The sequence below is a fragment of the Leptopilina heterotoma genome, unplaced genomic scaffold (genome assembly GCF_015476425.1).
Source record: "Leptopilina heterotoma isolate Lh14 unplaced genomic scaffold, ASM1547642v1 Lhet_73, whole genome shotgun sequence".
Lineage (NCBI taxonomy): Eukaryota > Metazoa > Arthropoda > Insecta > Hymenoptera > Figitidae > Leptopilina > Leptopilina heterotoma.
Genome location: NW_025111169.1, coordinates 1,987,617 through 2,007,584, shown reverse-complemented (window position 1 = coordinate 2,007,584; position 19,968 = coordinate 1,987,617). Strand labels below are relative to the sequence as shown.

Genomic DNA, 19,968 nt, shown 5'->3' with positions numbered 1-19,968 from the left:
TTTATTACAAAATTTTTTTTTTATTTATTGGACAGCTTTTTCAATTCTCGAACGTTATTTATTAATTAAAAAAAAACTTTTTGCAAACTTTTTTTTGACAAAAAATTTGAGAAAAAGAAGAAAATTAAAAAATTTGAACAATTTTTTCAATTCTTGAGTTTTATTTATTAACTTCAAAATTTATTTTGACAAGAAATTTGAAAAAAAGAAGAAAATAAAAAAATCAAAACAATTTGAACAATTTTTTCAATTCTTGAATTTTATTTATCATCTTAAAAATTTATTTTGACAAGAAATTTGAGAAAAAGAAGAAAATATAAAATTAAAACAATTCGCACAATTTTTTCAATTCTCGAATTTTATTAATTAACTCGAAAATTTGATTGACAAAAAATTTGAAAAGAGAAGGAAATAAAAAATTCAAACAATTTGCAAAATTCAATTATTATCTTAAATTTTAACTGAAATTCATTTTTCAATTAATTCTTATTAAAAAGTTCTAAGATAATTCAATTAGTTAAATAAAATGTGCACAATTTTTTCATAAAAAATTTTATCAAAATTTTGGAAAATAATTGAACTTTTTTAAAGAACTTTAATGGAAATTTTAAGAATAATTGCAATTTTTTAGGAATTCTTTTAAAATTGTATTGAAAATAATTGCAATCCTGCGAAGAATTTTATTATAATTTTTCTAAATAATTGAATTTCTGTAAAAAATTTCATTATTTGTAAAAATAATTAAATTCTTAGGAAGAATTTTGTTATTTATGGAAATAGTTAAATAATTAATTTTTTTGTTGAGGAATTTAATGTAATTGAATTCTTCTAAACAAATTATAATCAAAATTATTAAAAATAATTGATTTCTTTCGGTGAATTTTATAAAAATTATTTGGGAAACTTTTACTAAAATTGTTTTTAAAAGAAATCAATTCTTGCGAAAAGTTTTAATAAAGTTTTTGAAAACAATTCAATTCTTTAGAAAAATTTTATTAACATTTTAAATAATAGGTATTTGATTTACAATTTGGAATAATTTAATTGAAATTGTTTAAAAAATAATTGAAGTCTTTGAGATGAATTTTATAATTTATGAAGATAATTAAATTCTTTCGAATAATTTTCACAATTTTTTCTGTTCTCGAATTTTATTTTTCAACCATTTTTTTTACACTAAATTTGAATAATAAATAAAAATAAACAATTCAAACAATGTTTTTTTGACAAGTTTGAAAAAAAAACTTTACAAAATTGAAACGATTTGCACAATTTTTTCAATTCTCGAATATTATTAACTCCAAAATTTTTTTTTTACCAAGAAATTTAAAAAAAAAAAAGAATTTAAAATATTTAAAAATTTTGTAAACAATTTTTCAATTCACGAATGTTATTTATTAACTTCAAAATTTTTTTTGCCAAGAAATTTGAAAAAAGAATTTAAAAAATTGAAACATTTTGAGCAATTCTTTCAGTTCTCGAATGAATGGTATTTATTAACTCCAAATTTTTTTTTGCTATGGAATTTGAAAAATAGAAGAAAAAAAATTGAAGTAAAATTTTTTTGCCATAAAATTTAGAAAAGAAGAAAATAAAAAAATTAAAACAAAGAATTTCTGACGGAAAACGTAAAAATGTACAATATACACATAACTTCATTCTCCTTCGGGGGCAATTAATATTAAATTAATAGTACTCTCATATTTGAATTTTTATGAAAAAAAATTTTAATATAATAGAAAATTTTTTTAACAGATTGTCAAAAGATGGAAAAATATTGTGAAACACAATATACCTACAAGATATTATATATAGATTTGAATAGATAAAGATAAATTAAGAAACTAAAATTTACTTAAGTGTTATCAACATTTTTATCAGTTAAAAGTCTGTTTAGTTTCACATCATAACTAAATTGGATTAATAGTTTATCAAGATAATGAAAAATTTTCCCGACCATTTGGCCACAAAAGCAAATTGAAAAACTTTATAATTCAAAATCTAAATATTTTTCTTAATTTCGTATAAATAAACAATCAATTAGAATCTTTACTACAAACTTTACTACTAAAGTTAATATTTTCTTTCAATTAATTTTTTTTTTTTTAGTAACAATACTGAAATTTTAAATTTACCCTAAAAGCAAAGTTTTGAAAAAAATTTTGTTACATTTCTGCTGCGATATTTCTTTAAGAAAAAATTGTGATAACAATATAGAGTTTAATAACGAAAAAAAATACAAAATTTAAAAAAAAATTATCTCTACAATTTTTACTTTATTTTTCTTTTTTTTTGCTTCTCAACCTTGAATAGTAATTTACACAAGGAAGACATTAACTTGCTCGTTAAAATATTCTACTTCCTAATTTTATTTTATCCTGTAAAAATGGAGATCACTAAACTTTGTTGCAACTGCAAAAAAATGAAAATTCAGTTATTATGAAAAAATATCTTTGTAATAATTTAAAAAAAGAATCGTTCTTGCTTAACAAAGTATCAATAATATCATATCGTCTAGAAATCTAGAACATGTTTCAATTTTTATCAATTTCTTAAATTCAAACTCAAGAATTGTATTGACACGGTTCGATGACCATGCGAAAAACAACTCCTTGATAATCTATTATAATGGAAAGAACCAGTCTTGTATCAAGATTTTTCACGAGCATTCATTTATTTCGTGTGTAGTTCAAAACCTTTCAAGTTAAAAAAAAAAACATTGTGAACAAGAAAAAAAACTACAAAATGTAATTAGTGCTACATTTATTAGTTTGACATTTAATGAATTGAAAGTAAATTCATACAAAAAAAAGTTGCATTTACGCCTGTATGTGGGATTTTTCAAGAATTTTTGAAAGTTGCATATATTTGTGAGGGGATTTTTTTTTATTTGTTTGTTTTCCTTTTTCTTCCTTAACCAATCAGTGTAATTCTCAATTAAAGAAAAAAAGAATTTTTTTAGTAATAAAACTATCGTTGTCAGCCTTGAAAGGAAGAATATATATTTTTTTCTAGGTTTATTAGTTCTTGCGCTGCTTTTATTACCGACCTCTTGTAAAGTACTATAAATTTTAAAATGTTATTAATTTAATAGATAAAATGTACAAGTGTCTCTAAAGTAATAAAATCTGTAGCAATCATTTTATTTACATGTGTTGAATTTTTTTTTCTTTTTACATAAAACAGAGAAAAAAAACAAAAAGAAAACGAGTTTTATAATTTTTATCTTCTAAATTATTGTTTATCTAGGATTATAATTATAGAATTAAAATTAAGTCTTTTCGAAAGGAATTCTACAAATGAACGAAAGTATGCCTAACTGTTTTTTTTTTCGAATAAGAAAAAGAAATTTTGAAACAGAAGTTTTATTTGGATTGTTAAATATAAATGTTTTTCTGTTTTTATTGATTTTTTGTTAAATTGAATTTGTTTCGGTAATTTGAATTTTAGAGCTACTGATTTTTTTTTCAAATTGACATTATTTGAAAGTGATTTAATAGAGAATCGAATTTAATAACAACATTGAATACCGTAACAGTAATGTGAGTGATAAATCCTTTAGTAACAGGTTTTATAGACAAAAATATTGCCGGTGCGTTTAGACATCTACGTCTCGGCGCATATTGACTTTCTCTAATTGCATAATCAAAGTAAAACGAAACCAGGAGATTGATTTTCTGTATTAAAAACTATCTATTAATTCTCCTTGTACGATTTTTTTTATTTTTAATCCTAGAAATTCTATTCTTGCAACGCGTGTATTTTTTTCTTTCATTCGTAAAAAATAGTTCAATTCCGTATAAAAATAATATTTAAAATTCTTTCCTTTCTTTAAATTTTATTTATCAGTTTATATTATTTTTTTGGTTCGTCAAATATTTTTTCCTAGCGATTTTAAAAATCAATTTCCTTACTTTTTTTACTCTTTTTTCTTCTCAAGAAAAAAGTTTTTTGAATGAAAAATATTTGAAAAATAATTTCCATAGAAACCGTAGTGATAGTTTTATCGTTATGTAGGAGAAAATTTAATTTTCCTTTTACGAAACTATTTGCGTCTTTATTAAGATTCATCTTGCCACGAGATTCTTGCTTAAAGTAACGTCAATGCGATAAGTCGATAAGCAATTTTTTAAATACGAATTAGATTAATCCTGAATGACAGTGGGAATTTCATTTTAAATATTATTATTTTATCAGTTCGATAAGTAGCTTGTTCTATTCTATAAAACGCAGAAATTGCCTTCCTTTCACAGCATCTATCGATATTTCTCTGAATTTTCTTAATTTGATTCATTCGTCTTTCAAAACTTTTTTTTGTCGAATATTTAAATTTCAACCATTTTTATTGCTTTCAAAAAATAAGAAATTGAATGAGACTGAGAATTTTTACGTTTTCAATGTCGTTTCTCAATTTTATTTTTCTTCTTTTTCAAAATTAAGTGATTTTATTTTGTCTTTGAAAATTTTTATATAGCCAAAAATCCTTTTTTCGTGTTTTGAAAAGGATAAATTTTTAATATAACTTTGATTATTTCCGGGTCAATAACTGAAGAAGTTGCAAAGAATTAATGAATTTGCGATAAAAATTATCTTGTGTTAAAAAAAATTTAAAGTCCGTATTATGACGAATATTGCGAATTTAATCTAATCTTTCTTTGTTTTTGTTTTTAATAGAATGTAATGACGAGTTCTAACAAAAATATTCTACTGTTCTCAAAGGGAATTTTAGCCTTTATTTTTTAGTGAGTCTAAAAAAAATTATTTCTACTTATAAATTATGAATTTAATGCCAGAATTTGAATAAATTCGTTTGAATAAATTAATTCAAATAAATTAATTTAATATACTAATTTTTCGAATATATTGAAATCTTAATAGTTGAGAGAATAATAAATTAATTAATTTAATATGTGAATTTTTCGAATAAATCGAAATTGTAATAGTTAAGAGATTAACAAAAAAAATTAATTTGCGAATTTTCGAATATATTGAAATCCAAATAGTTGAGAGAATAATATTTACCTTCTTTAATTAATTCATCTAACTCCTCTAAAAGTTTTGTCGCAACTTGTGCCCGAGTGGGATGGCATGGCTCCTCATATAAATTGATCTCCTCCTCCTCCTCCTCATCTTTGACGATTGAATCTCCTGCAGATTTGTCGTCATCATCAAAAGAGAGCCACTCTTCCTCAACATCCAACACCGTGGGCGACACGGGTTCTTCCTTCCAAAACCACATCTCTTGCTCCTGATTGGACGACATTGTGATAATTGTTCCAATCCAATTCAATTAAAAGTTGATTAACAGAAATTTGTGTCGTCAAAGCGACAATATTGGCGGAAATTGCCATGATGGCCCTAAAAATAAAGAAATTATTATAGTAACAATAAGGATTTATTTATCCTTCAAATAAGGATTTAACAAAAAAAAAAAAAAAGAATTCCATCGACAAATTAAAGGATATTTAAGACTTTTTTTTGGAGCAATTTGTAAAATTTATTTTCTTTATTGAATTTAAAGGAAAAAGAATAGAAAAATTAAAATATTAATTTAATTTCTTGATTCACATTTTCGCAATTCACATTAATGCAATACTGAGATATCTTTAAGTCAAAACAAACAATAATTTACAAACATTCTAAAGTTTATTGACAATACTTTGTCAGAATGTAAAGTGTTTAATGCAAATATTTTGAAACATTGTTTAAATTCTGGAAATGCAACGAAGTAGTAAATTTATGAGACATTTCTGAATTTAGTGATACAAATTTACAATTTAGTAAACAGTTCAGTTTACAATTAACTAAACGTAAAACTAAACAGACGTTAATTTAAATATTGATAGATATATTAAATATTAATTACTTTTCTTATATCAAAAAAACATTTTTCGATAATAAATTGAACATAACCTATAGATTGTTGTTTCCATACAACAGTTTAAAAACAATTGAAAATGAAATTCTATTATTGTATTTAAATACCTGAAGTTTAAACAAAAATCACTTTTAAAATTTCATGCAAGTGATGAAGAAAATGGTATATTATTTATAGAACATTTTTGAGAATGTTTTGAATGATATTAAAAATAGAAAGCACGAGTTTTTCTACTTTTAAAAAGAAAAAGAGGGTCATAAGTTTTTCAACATATGGAAAGCACCCTTAATTCCAATCAATTTTCAAACACAAACTGACTTTCACAATAAGCATATGTCCCTAAATTCAAATTCTACCAAAACTGTGATTTAATCCAAGTTTATTGCCTAAACTCGAATTAAGGAACCGATTCTCCTCATTTTTGCTTAAAATGGTATAACATGATGCAACCCTTCAATGACGTCATTCTGTAACTTAAATTATCCAAAGAAAGTTATTGTTTAAAAGGTTAAAAATGTTAGTAATGTTTAGGGCAGTTTTCACGTGACAAATGAAAGAATACATATATGTTATTGTTTATTCATTGTCATGTGTCAAATGTAGAAAATAAGAATGACACACTTCATTATAGATCGTGTGTGTGTCGCCATATTTGTGTTCTTTTATAAGCTAAAGCGAACGCTCTAAGAAAGCATGAGATATTCGTGAAAAAAGCAAAATTTGAAAATAAAAATATAATGTACTTACGACATGATTAATTGGTGTGTAGGCACACTTGCGTGTGCAAGCCGAATTTCGACTAGTATATCATCTTCACCGCTTTTTAGTCGAGAAATAATTTACACAAGTCGTTTTACAATCGTCCATAAAGAAGAGTGAAGAAGAGAAGAGGTGACGAAAATTCCCAGAAATCAAGGAAAAGTTTCACTCTGCGCGTAATGTAATAATATTGGTCTGGTTGCGCGCAGATGCCTCAGGCATCCACCAATCAAAATTGCTCTTTAGACGCGCCATCTTGGAATTTAATTTCAAATTTAATTTTTTTTCTTCTTGTGTTATTTCTTTTGTAAAAAGATTGAAAGAATAGATTTTAATTTATTTCTGATCTTTTTATTTACTGCTTCTGTGTTGACTGTGTTTTCTCCGTTCATTATTGTTAAATTTAATAATTTTTGGCGCCATTGCAATGATTGCTTAATTAGAGAGGCAAAATTCAAATCGCATATATCAAATTTGCAAAAAAACAAATAAATAAATTTCTGAGCTACGTTTGGACTCATTTTTAAATCCTCCCTCTCTTTGTTATACTTTTTGAAAAAAAAAATAAAAATTTGCAAAATGCAAAAATTTTTTCGCAGTTGACTTCCCCCCTCCCTTGGGAATGTGACGTAGTTGTGAACGACCCTTAAGTAAACAAAGTTTAAAAGGCAGGAAAAAATTGACAGAAATAAATAAAATACCCAAGATTATCATATCAAATAGAAAATGTATCCTGTTTTACAAGACTATTATTAGATAAAAGAATCAAGAAATTTCCAAATTTATACATTAAAATGTTTATTATAAATCAAAGCTTACATTTATATCCTCATCAGATAACAATACTTGCACCAGAGAGCCAAGAATACTTTAAAATTTATACACATTGTTTTCTTTACAAGTAAGTTATTAAATAATTCAGCTAAATAATACATATGTTAAAAATTTATTTATTTATTTTGCAAAATTTTCAATAAATAAAAATTTAAGTGAAACTGAAAAAATGGATGGCTCATCTTCAAAATAAATACTTTCTATAATTATAAAATGATTGACATCCTAGCGATTCTGGACAGTAGTTTCTTGCAGTTTTTTGCTTGAAACTTTTTTAATAAATCGCAATTATAATAATTATTATACAAAATTTTATAATTTAGAAAAATTACAAGCAAAATTATTTATTAATAATAATAAAAATAGTCAAAAAAAAAAAAATTAATTATAAAATTTGATAATTAGACGACAATTATTAAATTAAAAACAAAATTATAATAATTATATATAAATAATTAATATTAAAGTTTTCAATTCAAAGAGAATTGGAGATTCTCAGATATTTGTCAGTTTTCTAAAAAAAAAAGTCTCACTATGATACAAGTAACTAAATATTTTTTAAGTGAATAACAATTTCAAATTACATTTATTCACCCTGAATTAGAAATTCAATTGAATCAATTGACTCAAAAAGCTTTACATCGAACATGATCACATACTCTAAATATTGCTGTTTCGGCGTATAAAAATGGCTTTTTTCTTAATAACAGTTCTTTCTTTCTCGTTCAATGAAATATTTTTTTTAATTAATATTTTTGTTATCGTTTTTTTACAGATTTTTAAAAAATAGGCCTTCAGCTCTCAGGCGCACTTTCCAATATATTTTTTCTTTAAATGCATGATCCAGAATTATTGAGAGCATTTTTTTTAAATAATAAAACACATTTCTAGATGAAAAACATGTTTTATCAAATTTCTTTCAAAATTTTCCAATTAAGAATGCAAGCAAATGTTTCTTAACTTATTAATTAAAAATTAAGTATTTAATTAATATCAATTGATCAAATACTGAATCTATTTTTCGATCAAATATTAAATCAATATTTGATCAAATAATACTAATCAAGTAGTCAATTAATTAATAAGTAATCAATATTATAAATTTATAATAAAGTAATATTAATAATTAATATTAATCAACTTGACTGAATTTTACATTTTATTAAATTAAAATTAAAAAAAAAAAAATAGAAATTAAAATAAAGTTGGTGCAGAATAATAATAAATAAAATATTCGTATAAAATAATAAATATTGCAATACAACTACAGCCTTAGGATTCGATTTCTCTTATCACTTTCGAACGAGTGCGAATCGAAGTTTACAAGCCGGTGAAATATAAATAGACACAAATGACAACTTAAAAAAAACTACGAAACGTAGGAAAAAAAAATTTAAACAAAATGTTGTGACTCTTAAAACTTATTATCTGATCATTTAACTAAATAAATAATTATTAAAACATTTTTTATTGGACTTTTCGTTCAACAAATTTTTTATACTGTCTTAATAACTATTTATTTGTAAAAAATTTTTCTATATTAATTTTTTTTGTACAATATCAATTGTTTTTAAATAATTAAAATTAATAGAAAATAATTAATTTTTCTTTTCATTAGGAAACTTTTGAAAAAAAGTCATTTTTTAAGCTGCGAGAATTTTTCGAAAGTTTTAAAACGCTTCATATTAATAAAAAGATATGTGGTACATACAATTTTCCAATGTGCATGCAAATAAAAATTCAGCCTTTTTATATCCTATGCATAATAGAAATACGAATCTTTGGAATTAATTTTCGACTCTTGGTTTTTTTCTGCATTTTTTTTCTCACGGCTGAATAGATTGTATGAAAAGCATTAAATATTCCAGAAGTCGCGTTAATTTTGTAAATTTCAATTCTTGTGTCGATTTTTTGTTTTTGTTTTTTTTGAATCGCTGGAATGTGCTGTATAGAGAAACTATCCAGTCAATGGATGACGTTAGGCATCAATTCAACGTTTTGACGAAACATTGGTGAGCCCTTTGACTTCCTTCAAATCACTCGCTTCTTTTTCCCATCGGAAATGTTTTCACCTCTCTATTGAGCTCGAACTGACTGTTTTCGCTCCTACAACAGAAAAAAATCCCACCTTCTGCTATTCAAATCTTTTAATAAAAAACATTAACCTCGAGTCTTCATTACTAAGTTGGAGAGAGAGAAAGAGAAAAATTTAATTTTAATTTCGTCTCAAAATAAATGCGAATATTTTTTCATTCTTGATAAATATTTAAATTTAGACAATAATTAAATTATACAAAAAATAATAATATTTAAATAATTTAATTAATTTAAATAATTAAACTAATCTGACAATTTAATTAATTAATTATTAATTTTTAATTTATTCATTAATCTAATTAATTTAAAAAATTATACTAAATGGAAAGAAAATTGAAGCTCAAAATTAACATTCTGTTAGTAAATGGTGGCTGAGAAATTTTTTTTTAATTTTTCAATATAGATTTTCGAGTGAAGCAAAGCTGTTTGTAATAATTGTATAAAAAAGACGTGAGGTTTTTTTTTAAATTTTATAGAAAAAATACATGTGAAAAAGTGACCGAAGAACTGCGTTTCTACAAAAAAAGTTAAACATACAATCAACAAGCAAAGCAAGGATGATAAAAATACAAACACTAATTAAAAATTATTATCAAACACATATAATAAAAATTTTCTAATTGCATTTTGGCGAGCAATTTTTTTTTACAGAGTATAATGAGAATCCCAAAATTGTTTACATTGTTCCACCAATATCTTCACGTGAATTTGACTCAATAATTTAATTTTCAATTTTTAATTTTAATTTCGAGAATTATTTTTTTCTTTCTTAATATTAAAAATTTATTTATTTCTTTTTTTTCTTTTGTTATAAAATTTCTTTCTTTCCTGTTTTTTTGCTAATTTTTCGCAAATTTACGTGAAGAAATTGATAGAAAACGATTTTGCTCGATGAAATTGACGTAAAAATTAAAAAAAAAAAAATGATTAAACGATGTGCATCGCAAGAGTTAACGAAAATGAAAGAGATTTAAAACTAATTTTACGCACCTGCAGTACATTAATCGTAAATGTCAATCTTCTCCTTCGATTTTTATTAATCCCCCAAGTATACAATCCATATTTAACGATTCGTCGATTCAATTCTTTGTAATCACAAATGCAAAATATATTCAAAAATTATTAAAAACAGTGTTAAATACAAATGCGTGCTGTGAAAATTAACAGATTGACACAATTTTTTTTTCTTAACTTTCTGATAAACCAAAAAATATATAATTTCGAAAATAAAAATTTTTTAAGTCCCCTTTTTTCATTTCCAGGCTTTGCAATCTATAATTAATTTGAAAAAAGTTGCAAAAAGTATTTTTAAGTCTGAAAAAAGTAGCAAAAGTAGATATCGAAAAATTAAGTTTGATGAAAAACACTCAATTTAATCGATTCTCAAAAATTTGATTCACTGCATTTCATTTTTTAATTTCACTTAATAAATATTAAAAAGAAAAGAAAATTTTCAATTTCATTATTTTTCAGTCTAGATCTAAAACTACATTCTCTTTTTTCCCCAGAACAAAAATTTCGAGTGGTGTTTACAAGAACAAACACTTCTTACAAAATAATTTATTTTTCTTTATTAAAGTATCAAGGCACTACTTTCTTAAGCATCGTTATACGTTATAATAACGCTCACAATGTTCTCTTAGAGTGATATATATAGCTATATATAAACAATAATCATATATTTCTCCTATCTAAAACTAAATTAAAATTATTATTATTAATAGATCAATAAAATTAAACTATCTAAATAAAGTATAATACAAGGTGCCTCGAATTGAAGCAAAGGCGAAATATTTTGTTGTCAAGAACACAGTCTGTTAAAATCTCGTCTGATTAATATCTACGCTTAATTTATATTTTATTTATATATATATTTTTTTTTTATTTTTTATTTATATTTATAATATGAGTACGTTAAAAATACAAGCGCAATGAGTTGAGACGCGAGTTCTATATTTGTTATTAGATTATTATATTTTTCTTTTGTTTTTATATAAAAAAAATTACTCGAAAAAAAATTCGAGACACCCCGCAGGTAGTAGATCAGCTCTTAGGACACAATCGAAGTAAAAAACTACAAATGAGTTTTTATATTGAGAAATGCACGCAACAAAAAATTTCTTTTGATAAAATTCTTCAATCAAAAGTATTATTATTAATATAATAAACAATTAAAAAAGTCATGCAATAGTGTAGAAATAATAATAATAATAATAGTGATTTGTTTAGTGACAGCCGAAAAAAAAACATTTTCTTAAAGTTTAACTTAAACTTAAAGTTTAATTTATTATTAAATTTATAAAATTTATAATTCGTATACCCAAATAATATATATTCTCTTGGAAAAATTTTCAAAAATATTCTCTATTCCACAAAACCCATAAATTTAAAAATATAATTTTCTATAAAAACAATTTACTGATTTTCAATTATCATTCACTTTTTTTTATTTGTTAAAGAATTTCTAATATTATTATCTACTTTTAAAAATATAATATGCGAATTTCTCATTTTCACTAAAAGATTCAGTTCAAATGGCAATTGTTTAAAATTTTTAGTTCGCGAAATTTTAAACAATTAAAAATGCTTTTCCTTCAGTTCTTTTTTTTCAATAAATACAAACTCTAAATTATTCATTACCAAAGACTGCAATGAATTCATACATAAAATGCTTTGAAAATATCAATAATAACAAACTATCTTCATGATAATTATAAATTCTCGTATTTTTCAATAAAAATCTTCTAATAAAACTGTATCACAGATAGAAAATTCGTTATTAAATTATCTTTTCAAAAAAAGCTACAATATCAAATACAACATTCAACATTGAAAATGCACATATAAAAAATACGACATGATAAAACAAATACTATTTTAAAAAAATATCCGTTTTAGTTCCCTTTTTTCATAGTTCTGAGAGTTAAATCCAATAAATCTCAATTTTCACTGATAAATACGAGAAATACTCCGCACGTTTAACGGCTATAATTGTATGTCAGCAATAATAAAATATTCACGTGAAAAAGAAAGTTTCTTTTTTTTCTCTTGTTGAAAGCATCCTAAAAGCAAAAATCTAAAAACAAAATACCCCGGAATTGTTAATTTAAAAGAAGAAAAACAAAAAAAACATAATACGACAACAGGCAAAAATAATTCGGTGAATAAAAAAAAGTATTCTACGTAGAAGAATGAATTCCTAAAGCGTGAAAAATCTTATTTTTAAACCCGGGTTTGTTAGGACTAGCGTCGTGATGGCCAGACTGTCCTTCGTGCAGCGCCCTTTGAACCAGCGGCAATGAACCCTGTGATTGTGTGTCGTTTCGAAGAATCATCAGATTGGGCCGGATAACGAAAAAAGAACAAAAAGAAAGAAGAAAAGGATAGTAGACATCTAATGGTGTGCTACTTGCATGCGGTGCGACTAATTTTTCAATAAAGATTTTTGTCTTTTTTTTTCTTTGGTGTATACATTATTATAATGTAAAATAATTATAAATTGCTCACCTCGTCTTGTTGTTCGTGCTCGCTATTCGCCAGACTAGATCTGGAACCACGTCTCGTAGATCCTTTCTCTTCGCCTAAAATTTGTGCAACTTTTGATTGTTTTACTAAATCCAGGGCCTGAAAAACGTACAGTTTTATTAAAATAATATTCAAGTAAATAAAAATATAAAAGTTTATTAAAATAACGTTTATTAGAAAATAAATATTTAATAATAATTTTTATAGATCGGTCTTCGCATTCAAATACTAAAATTGCTATATTTTTTACTTTTTTTGCGATTTGCTACTATTTGGATAATTTTTTAGATTTGTTACACTAAAAGCTTTTTTTTGAGAATTTCCATTACTTTAAATCCGCTAATAGTTAAAATAAAAAACGGTTTTCAAAAATTTGAATAAAATAATTTTAAACAATTCAATTATTTTCAAAAATAAAAAGAATTTTTCGAAAGAATTAAATTACTTTCACAAATAATGAAATTCTTCGCAAAAATTCAAAGACTTTCATAAATAATAAAATATTCAGAGAAATTCAATTATTTAAAATAAAATTTTTTTGAAAGAAATTAATTATTTAAAGAAATTTGTATACAATTCTCTTCAAAAGAAATCAATTACTTTTAATGATTTTTATAAAATCTTTTTATAAGAATTCATATTTTTTTATGTAATTGTAAATCATTTTCAAAATTGTTCAAAAAAATGCAACTATTTAAAAAAATGAAATAAAATTCTTTGTAAGCATTCAATTATTTTCAGAAATACCTAATAAAATACTTCGCAAGAATTTAATTATTTAAAAAATATATTATTAAAATTCATTGCAAGAACTCAATTATTTACATAAATAATAAAATTCTTTGCAGGATTTCAATTATTTTTAATACAATTTCAAATAAATTCTTCGAATAATGCAATTATTCTTAAAAATTTTACTAAAAGTAATTTATTTTTAATGATTTTGATTTTGTTTAGAAGAATTCATATGCTGAATACAATTCTAAATTATTTTCAAAATTCTTCAGAAAAATTCAATTAATTAAAAAACATTAAATAAAATTCTTTCCAAGCATTCAATGACATTCACAAGTAATAAAATTCTTCGCAGGAATTCAAGTATTTAAAAAAAAATTTACTAACATTTTTCCAAGAATTCAATTATTTTCATAATTATAATAAAATTCTTTGCAGGATTTCAATTATTTTTAAAAATTTAATTCAAATTCTTGGAAAAAATTCAAATATTTCTAAACATTTTGGTAAAATTCTTTAGGGGAATTCAATTTTAAGAAATATTCAATTATTCAATCAATTATTAATTTTTGTATCTAAATAATTGAATTCTCGTAGAAATTTCTGAGAAGAATCAATGTCAAAATGAATTTCAATTAAAATGTTAAATAATAATTGAATATTTAAATTGTTATAAGCAGGTTTTTGAATTGAAGTCTTTGAAAAATTTCATTGTTGTTAAAGTGTAATAATATTTAACTATTTAAAAAAAAATTATTTATTTAATATTTTTCTTAAAAGATATTAAAGTTTTGGAATTATTTTTTTTAAATTCCAAAAAAGTAATTAAATGTTGGAAGAATTAGTTTTAATTTTTAGAAATAATTAAATTTTAAAAAGTTTTTACATTGAAATTATTTAAAATATTAATTCATGTGGGAAAATAAATAATTATTTGGAAAATAATTGAATTTTAGAAAAATGTAGAATTAAAGTTATTACCAGGGCAAAAAAATGAGTATTTTTTTATTGAAATTAGGACAAAGAGAGGAAAATACTGAATTAAATTTTTGTGAATAGTCTAAATTGAGTCTTTTTTTAATCAAATTTAATGTTTCGATATCTACTTTTTACTACTTTTTTTCAGTTTTAAAACTACTTTTTGCTACTTTTCTGAAATTAATTATTGAGTGCGAGGCCTGTATATAAGTATTCAAGTCCTCTTCTCATTAGAATTTTTCCAATTTTATTTCGAACAATTATTTAAAACTAATAAAATAAGAAATAGTCTTGTTTATAAATTTCATTTTTTCAATTGAGACAAAATAAAAGTTTTTTGATTTAATTTTTTATAAAATTTAGTCCTCCTCTCATTAAAATTTCTCCAATTTTATTTTGAATAATTATTTAAAAGCAGGTAATAAAATAAGAAATAATTTTGTTTATAGTTTTCATTTTTGCAATTGAGTCAAATTCAAATTTGTTTCATTTAATTTTCAAGAAACGGAAAATTTTACTCTTTTCTACCCGAAAAACATTTTTTTCATTCATTGATAATAAAGTTTGTGAACTTCACCGCCGTCGTATTTTCAAAACAATAAAAATTTAACTTCGTAACTTTGTAAAATTTGTTAAAAACAGCACAAGAATATAAATTACTACCGAACTGTTTTTAATTATTAAATTTATTTCCAAAAAAGAAAATAACAAACTAATTTGACAACTACTCAATCTTACCTGCTGAACATGCTGCATGGAACAAAAATCATTAAAAATTGAATTCATTTGAAATTTCACGAGAAATTTCAAATTTTGTTTCAAATTTTTTTCATTAAATAATTTAACTCCATTCAATATTTGTATATTGTTACTTGAAGTTATTGAAATGAATTGAATTTGAAATTACAGAATACTGAAGAAACAGTACTCAAACAATTTTTGATTATTGAAACAAATGTAAAAAAAAATATTTAGAAAAGTGAAATTAATTTGACGAAATAAGCAAACTTTGATGAATATTTTTTTTAATGATGAAATATTTTAAAAATAGAAGACAAAAAAAAATCTCACCTCTTTTCGCGATCTAAGGGCACAGTCGTCGAGTGTGTCGGCGGCTTCGTATTTGCCTTGACGTCTATAAAGTGCACCAAGATTCTTAAGTGTAGTTGTTACTGTCGGTGAATCAACTTTTGCTGCTTTATGCCATCCTCCATACTCTCCATATGGAGCATTCTCCTTGTTCTTATGTTTATTCTCTTCCCTCTCCTCAGCGACCTTTAAAAAATATCACAACAAAATCAATAAAATACGTTTGATATTTAAAAAGAAATGTTAAAATTTTAAGGAAAAATTAATTTTAATCTAATTAATATATTGATTTTGTATAAATATTTTCCTTCATTCGGACAATAGGCTTAAGATTTAATAAATACTAACAGGGTTGCCACAAAAATTATAATTTGTATTTCCCTGACTTTTCTCTGACTTCAACACGCAAAAAATATTTTATCTAGAACAACTACAAATTTTATTATATTAGCGAAATTTTTAGTTGTTTCAGTCAAAAGTTTTGCTATTCTAGAGAAAATTATTGCTATTCCAGGTGAAATATTTTTCCGTGCAAACAGAATTTATACTTTTTCCCTGATCCCTATAAAAAAATTCAAATGGAGTTCAATTATAAAAAAAGATAATTTAAAATATTTAATTTAAATTTAACATTTAATTTATAATTTCAAGGGTGACAACCATTTTATAAGTAAAATTAGTTATTGTGACAAACTTCTTTCAATTTTCATTTCTCAACAATTTCAATAAAACTTTTAAAAAATTAAATTATTTTTAATATATTTTTAGGAAATTTCAATTATTTCAAAAGATTTTATAAAAAGTCAATTATGTTTCAAGAAAAATCTAGAATATTTTAGAAACTTAATTCTTTAGAATTTAAAATAAATTTTTTGATAATTCAATTTTTGAACATAAATTTTAAATTTGTACATTTTTAAAAATAACTGATTATTAAAACTTGTTATTGCAAAACTTTTTTAAAATTAAATTATTTTACATGTAATATGGTCTTTTTAATGCTAATTTCACACTAAAAAACACAATAATAAACGATTTTGACTCCTTGTAATATTCGATTCATTAACTTAAATAAAAATTAAAATTGAAAATTTTAATAAAATTCTTTGCAGGAACATTTATTTTTAAAAATTTAATAGAATTCTTTGAAATAATTCAATTACTTTCATAAATAATAAAATTCTTTGCAAGAATTCAAATGTCTTTATAAATAATAAAATTCTATAAAATTATTTTCAGTTACTTTAAATACAATTTTAATTAAATTTCTTGAAAGAATTCAAATACTTAAAAGAATTGTAATAAAATTCTGACAAAAATTCAATTATTTAAAAACAAATTTAATATAAATTCTTTGAAATAATTCAATTACTTCCATAAGTAATAAAATTCTTAGCGGAAATTCAATTATTTTCAATACAATTTTAATAAAATTTCTAGAAAGAATACAATTATTTTTAAAAATATTAATTAAATTCGATTATTTTTAAGAATTTTAATATAAATTCAATTATTTTCAACAATTCTCACAAAAAATTCTACGAAACAATTCAATAATTTTTATAAACTGTATAATTCTTGGCAAGAGTAAATAAAGAAATTCTTCTGAGAAATTCAATTATTTTCAATATTTCAATACAATTTTAAAAAATTACATTATTTTTACGAAATTTAATGAAATTCTTGAAAAAAATGTAATTATTTGCAAAAAAACTAATAAAATTGTTTAAAAGAAATTAAATTTCTATAAATAATTTTAATACCTATAATTTAATAGAAAAATTATTACCTAATTACAATTTTTTAATTTATTAACACGATTATTTAAAAAATTTAAATAAAATCTTCATAAAATTCAAGAACTTTTAAAATTTTCAGTAAAAATTATTTAAAAAAACTCCATTATTTTCCAGAAAATTGAAATAAATTCTTCAAAACAATTGAATTATTTTAAAGAATTTTAATAAAAATCTTGCCAAGAATTAAATTATTTTCAATACAATTTTAATTACATTTTCTCCAAAAGAATTGAATTATTGAAAAAATGTTGATAAAATTCTTAAAATGAATTCAATTATTTTTAATTCTTTTATAATTACTTTACTTTATTCAAAGAATTTCTTTAGAACAAAAAAAAATGGTTTTTCAGTTTTTTAAAATTACTTTTGTTTACGAAAATCAGAATTTTTGTAGTAATTCTAGAATTTTGTTATTTTTCTAGTACTTTTCGTAACATTCTTTGACATGTGGCAACATTTTTTTAAGTTTTACCGTAATTTACTATAAATAAGGCTGAAGGCTGCAACGTTTTTAAAAAAATAATGAGATGATATTTATTATTTTAGCTTCAAATTTTAATTATTGTTGGCAACTGTCCTCTAAAAAAAAGTAACTAAAATTGAAATTAAACTAAAAATCTTTAGAAGAACTGAATAAAAAATGCAAAAGAGCAACACACCTGCCAAATTGGTTTATTATCACCGTCAATAGCACCAAACTCCCTTTCGTGAGCTCTTGTTAATACTTGTTTATAAAGAACTTCGGCACCCTTGTATTTCCCCTGTTTCAAGTAACAAGATGCAAGATTATTTTTCGTCTTTGCAACATTAGGATCGTCCGGTCCAAGTTTCGCCTCATAGATTTCCAATGCACGCTGATAATAACGTTCAACCTCCTCGTATTTGCCCTGATTTTGACAAAGCAATGCAAGATTATTCAATTGCTTGGCAACATCGGGATGATCGCGTCCAAGAACTTTTTCACGAATTTCCAATGCCCGTTTACATAATGGTTCGGCTTCCTTATATTTGCCACGTTTCCCATAGAGAACGGCAAGATTATTTAATGTCGCCGCAACTGCCGGATGATTTTCACCCAGTGTCTTCTCACGTATTGCCAATGCGTCATTCAATAGATTTGCCGCTTCCTTGTATTTATTTTGATCTCGGTAAACTAAGGCGAGGATATTTAACATTGTGGCCACATCAGGATGATCATGACCAGATGTCTTCTCTAAATCCTCTAAGGCCTGCTTACAGAGCGGTACTGCCACTTCATAGCGACCCTGACTTGCATATTGAATAACAAGATTGTGCAAAGTTCGTAAACGTGCCGGAATTTCGTAACCAGCATTAACTTGCTGTGCAAATTGCGAAGGTGGAGTCGGTGACATTGCTGCAAAAATAAGAATAGAAAATTTATATACCACTTTATCAATTATTCACAAAAAGTCTCGCAAATATTTCTTAACAAAATAATGTTGATAAAGTTCACTCAACGTTTATGATCAATGATTGAAAAAAAACTTTCTTTACGAAAATACTATAATGTTTTTACCAAAGTACAAAATGATTCAATCATTGAAAATAGTTCTAAGAAATATTTGCAAGACTTGGAAAGAGTTCGAGTAGTTATAAACGTTTATTTGGAATTATTTTCTACCATTTCTATTTAAAATTATTTTAATTAAATATATTTCAAAAGTTTAATTATATCTTAAAAATTTTATTCAAAAATAAATAAAAGATTTGTCTAAAGTTATTTTTCACACTATGCAAATCCAAATAAGTTGCATTTTATATCAGAAAAGTGGTGTTTTGTTGCGATATTTAAAATAAAAGTCGAAAAAGTCGCATTTTCTTTTAAAAAATTGTCAAAAGTCAACAAGTGTCAGAAATTATTATTATATTATTATATTATTATTATATATATAATAATCGTCGTGATTCCAGATTTCCGGATCTCTGTCCACACTTGAAGTTAGTTATAGTTATTCTTTTGTTTTTTATACGTTTTGATAGAAAATAGAAATATACATATACATTATAACAATCGTAAGTTTCCTTTCCGTTAGCAAATTATCTGCATTCATTTGTTTGTTTTGAAAATTTAATTTTGTGGGTTAAGTATTGGCATTTTTTATATATTTTTTAATGTCAAACTTTTTAATGTGGAAAATACTTTACTTATTAAATTGTCTCGACTCTTTGGTAAAAAATCTAAAATTATCAAAAATTCGAAAAAATTCAAAAATCCGATTTTCTTAAAATTCAACATTTTTTCTTCTCTTTTAT

General features: G+C 23.4%; 2 protein-coding genes across 11 annotated transcripts in view; both read right to left on the bottom strand.

Moving 5' to 3' along the window:
- LOC122510782 (activating transcription factor of chaperone) overlaps positions 1 to 6,783 on the bottom strand; it is a 32,422-nt gene extending 25,639 nt beyond the window's left edge. The window contains exons 1-2 of the mRNA XM_043625675.1: positions 6,626 to 6,783; positions 5,023 to 5,358 (exon numbers count right to left, since the gene is read on the bottom strand). Of these exons, the coding sequence (XP_043481610.1) occupies positions 5,023 to 5,263 (241 nt within the window). The 5' untranslated portion in view covers positions 5,264 to 5,358; positions 6,626 to 6,783. The remainder of the gene's footprint in view (positions 1 to 5,022; positions 5,359 to 6,625) is intronic.
- A 635-nt stretch (positions 6,784 to 7,418) lies between these two features.
- LOC122510781 (kinesin light chain) overlaps positions 7,419 to 19,968 on the bottom strand; it is a 29,341-nt gene continuing 16,791 nt past the window's right edge. For 4 of the 10 annotated variants that reach the window (XM_043625669.1, XM_043625672.1, XM_043625665.1 and 1 more), the window contains 5 exons: positions 18,354 to 19,069; positions 15,878 to 16,081; positions 15,545 to 15,556; positions 13,076 to 13,192; positions 12,358 to 12,912 (listed from right to left, as the gene is read on the bottom strand). In XM_043625669.1, the coding sequence (XP_043481604.1) occupies positions 12,748 to 12,912; positions 13,076 to 13,192; positions 15,545 to 15,556; positions 15,878 to 16,081; positions 18,354 to 19,069 (1,214 nt within the window). In that variant the 3' untranslated portion in view covers positions 12,358 to 12,747. Of the gene's footprint in view, positions 9,578 to 12,357; positions 12,913 to 13,075; positions 13,193 to 15,544; positions 15,557 to 15,877; positions 16,082 to 18,353; positions 19,070 to 19,968 lie in introns of those variants that run through there. The other 6 variants (XM_043625667.1, XM_043625668.1, XM_043625673.1 and 3 more) reach the window with 5 other exon arrangements.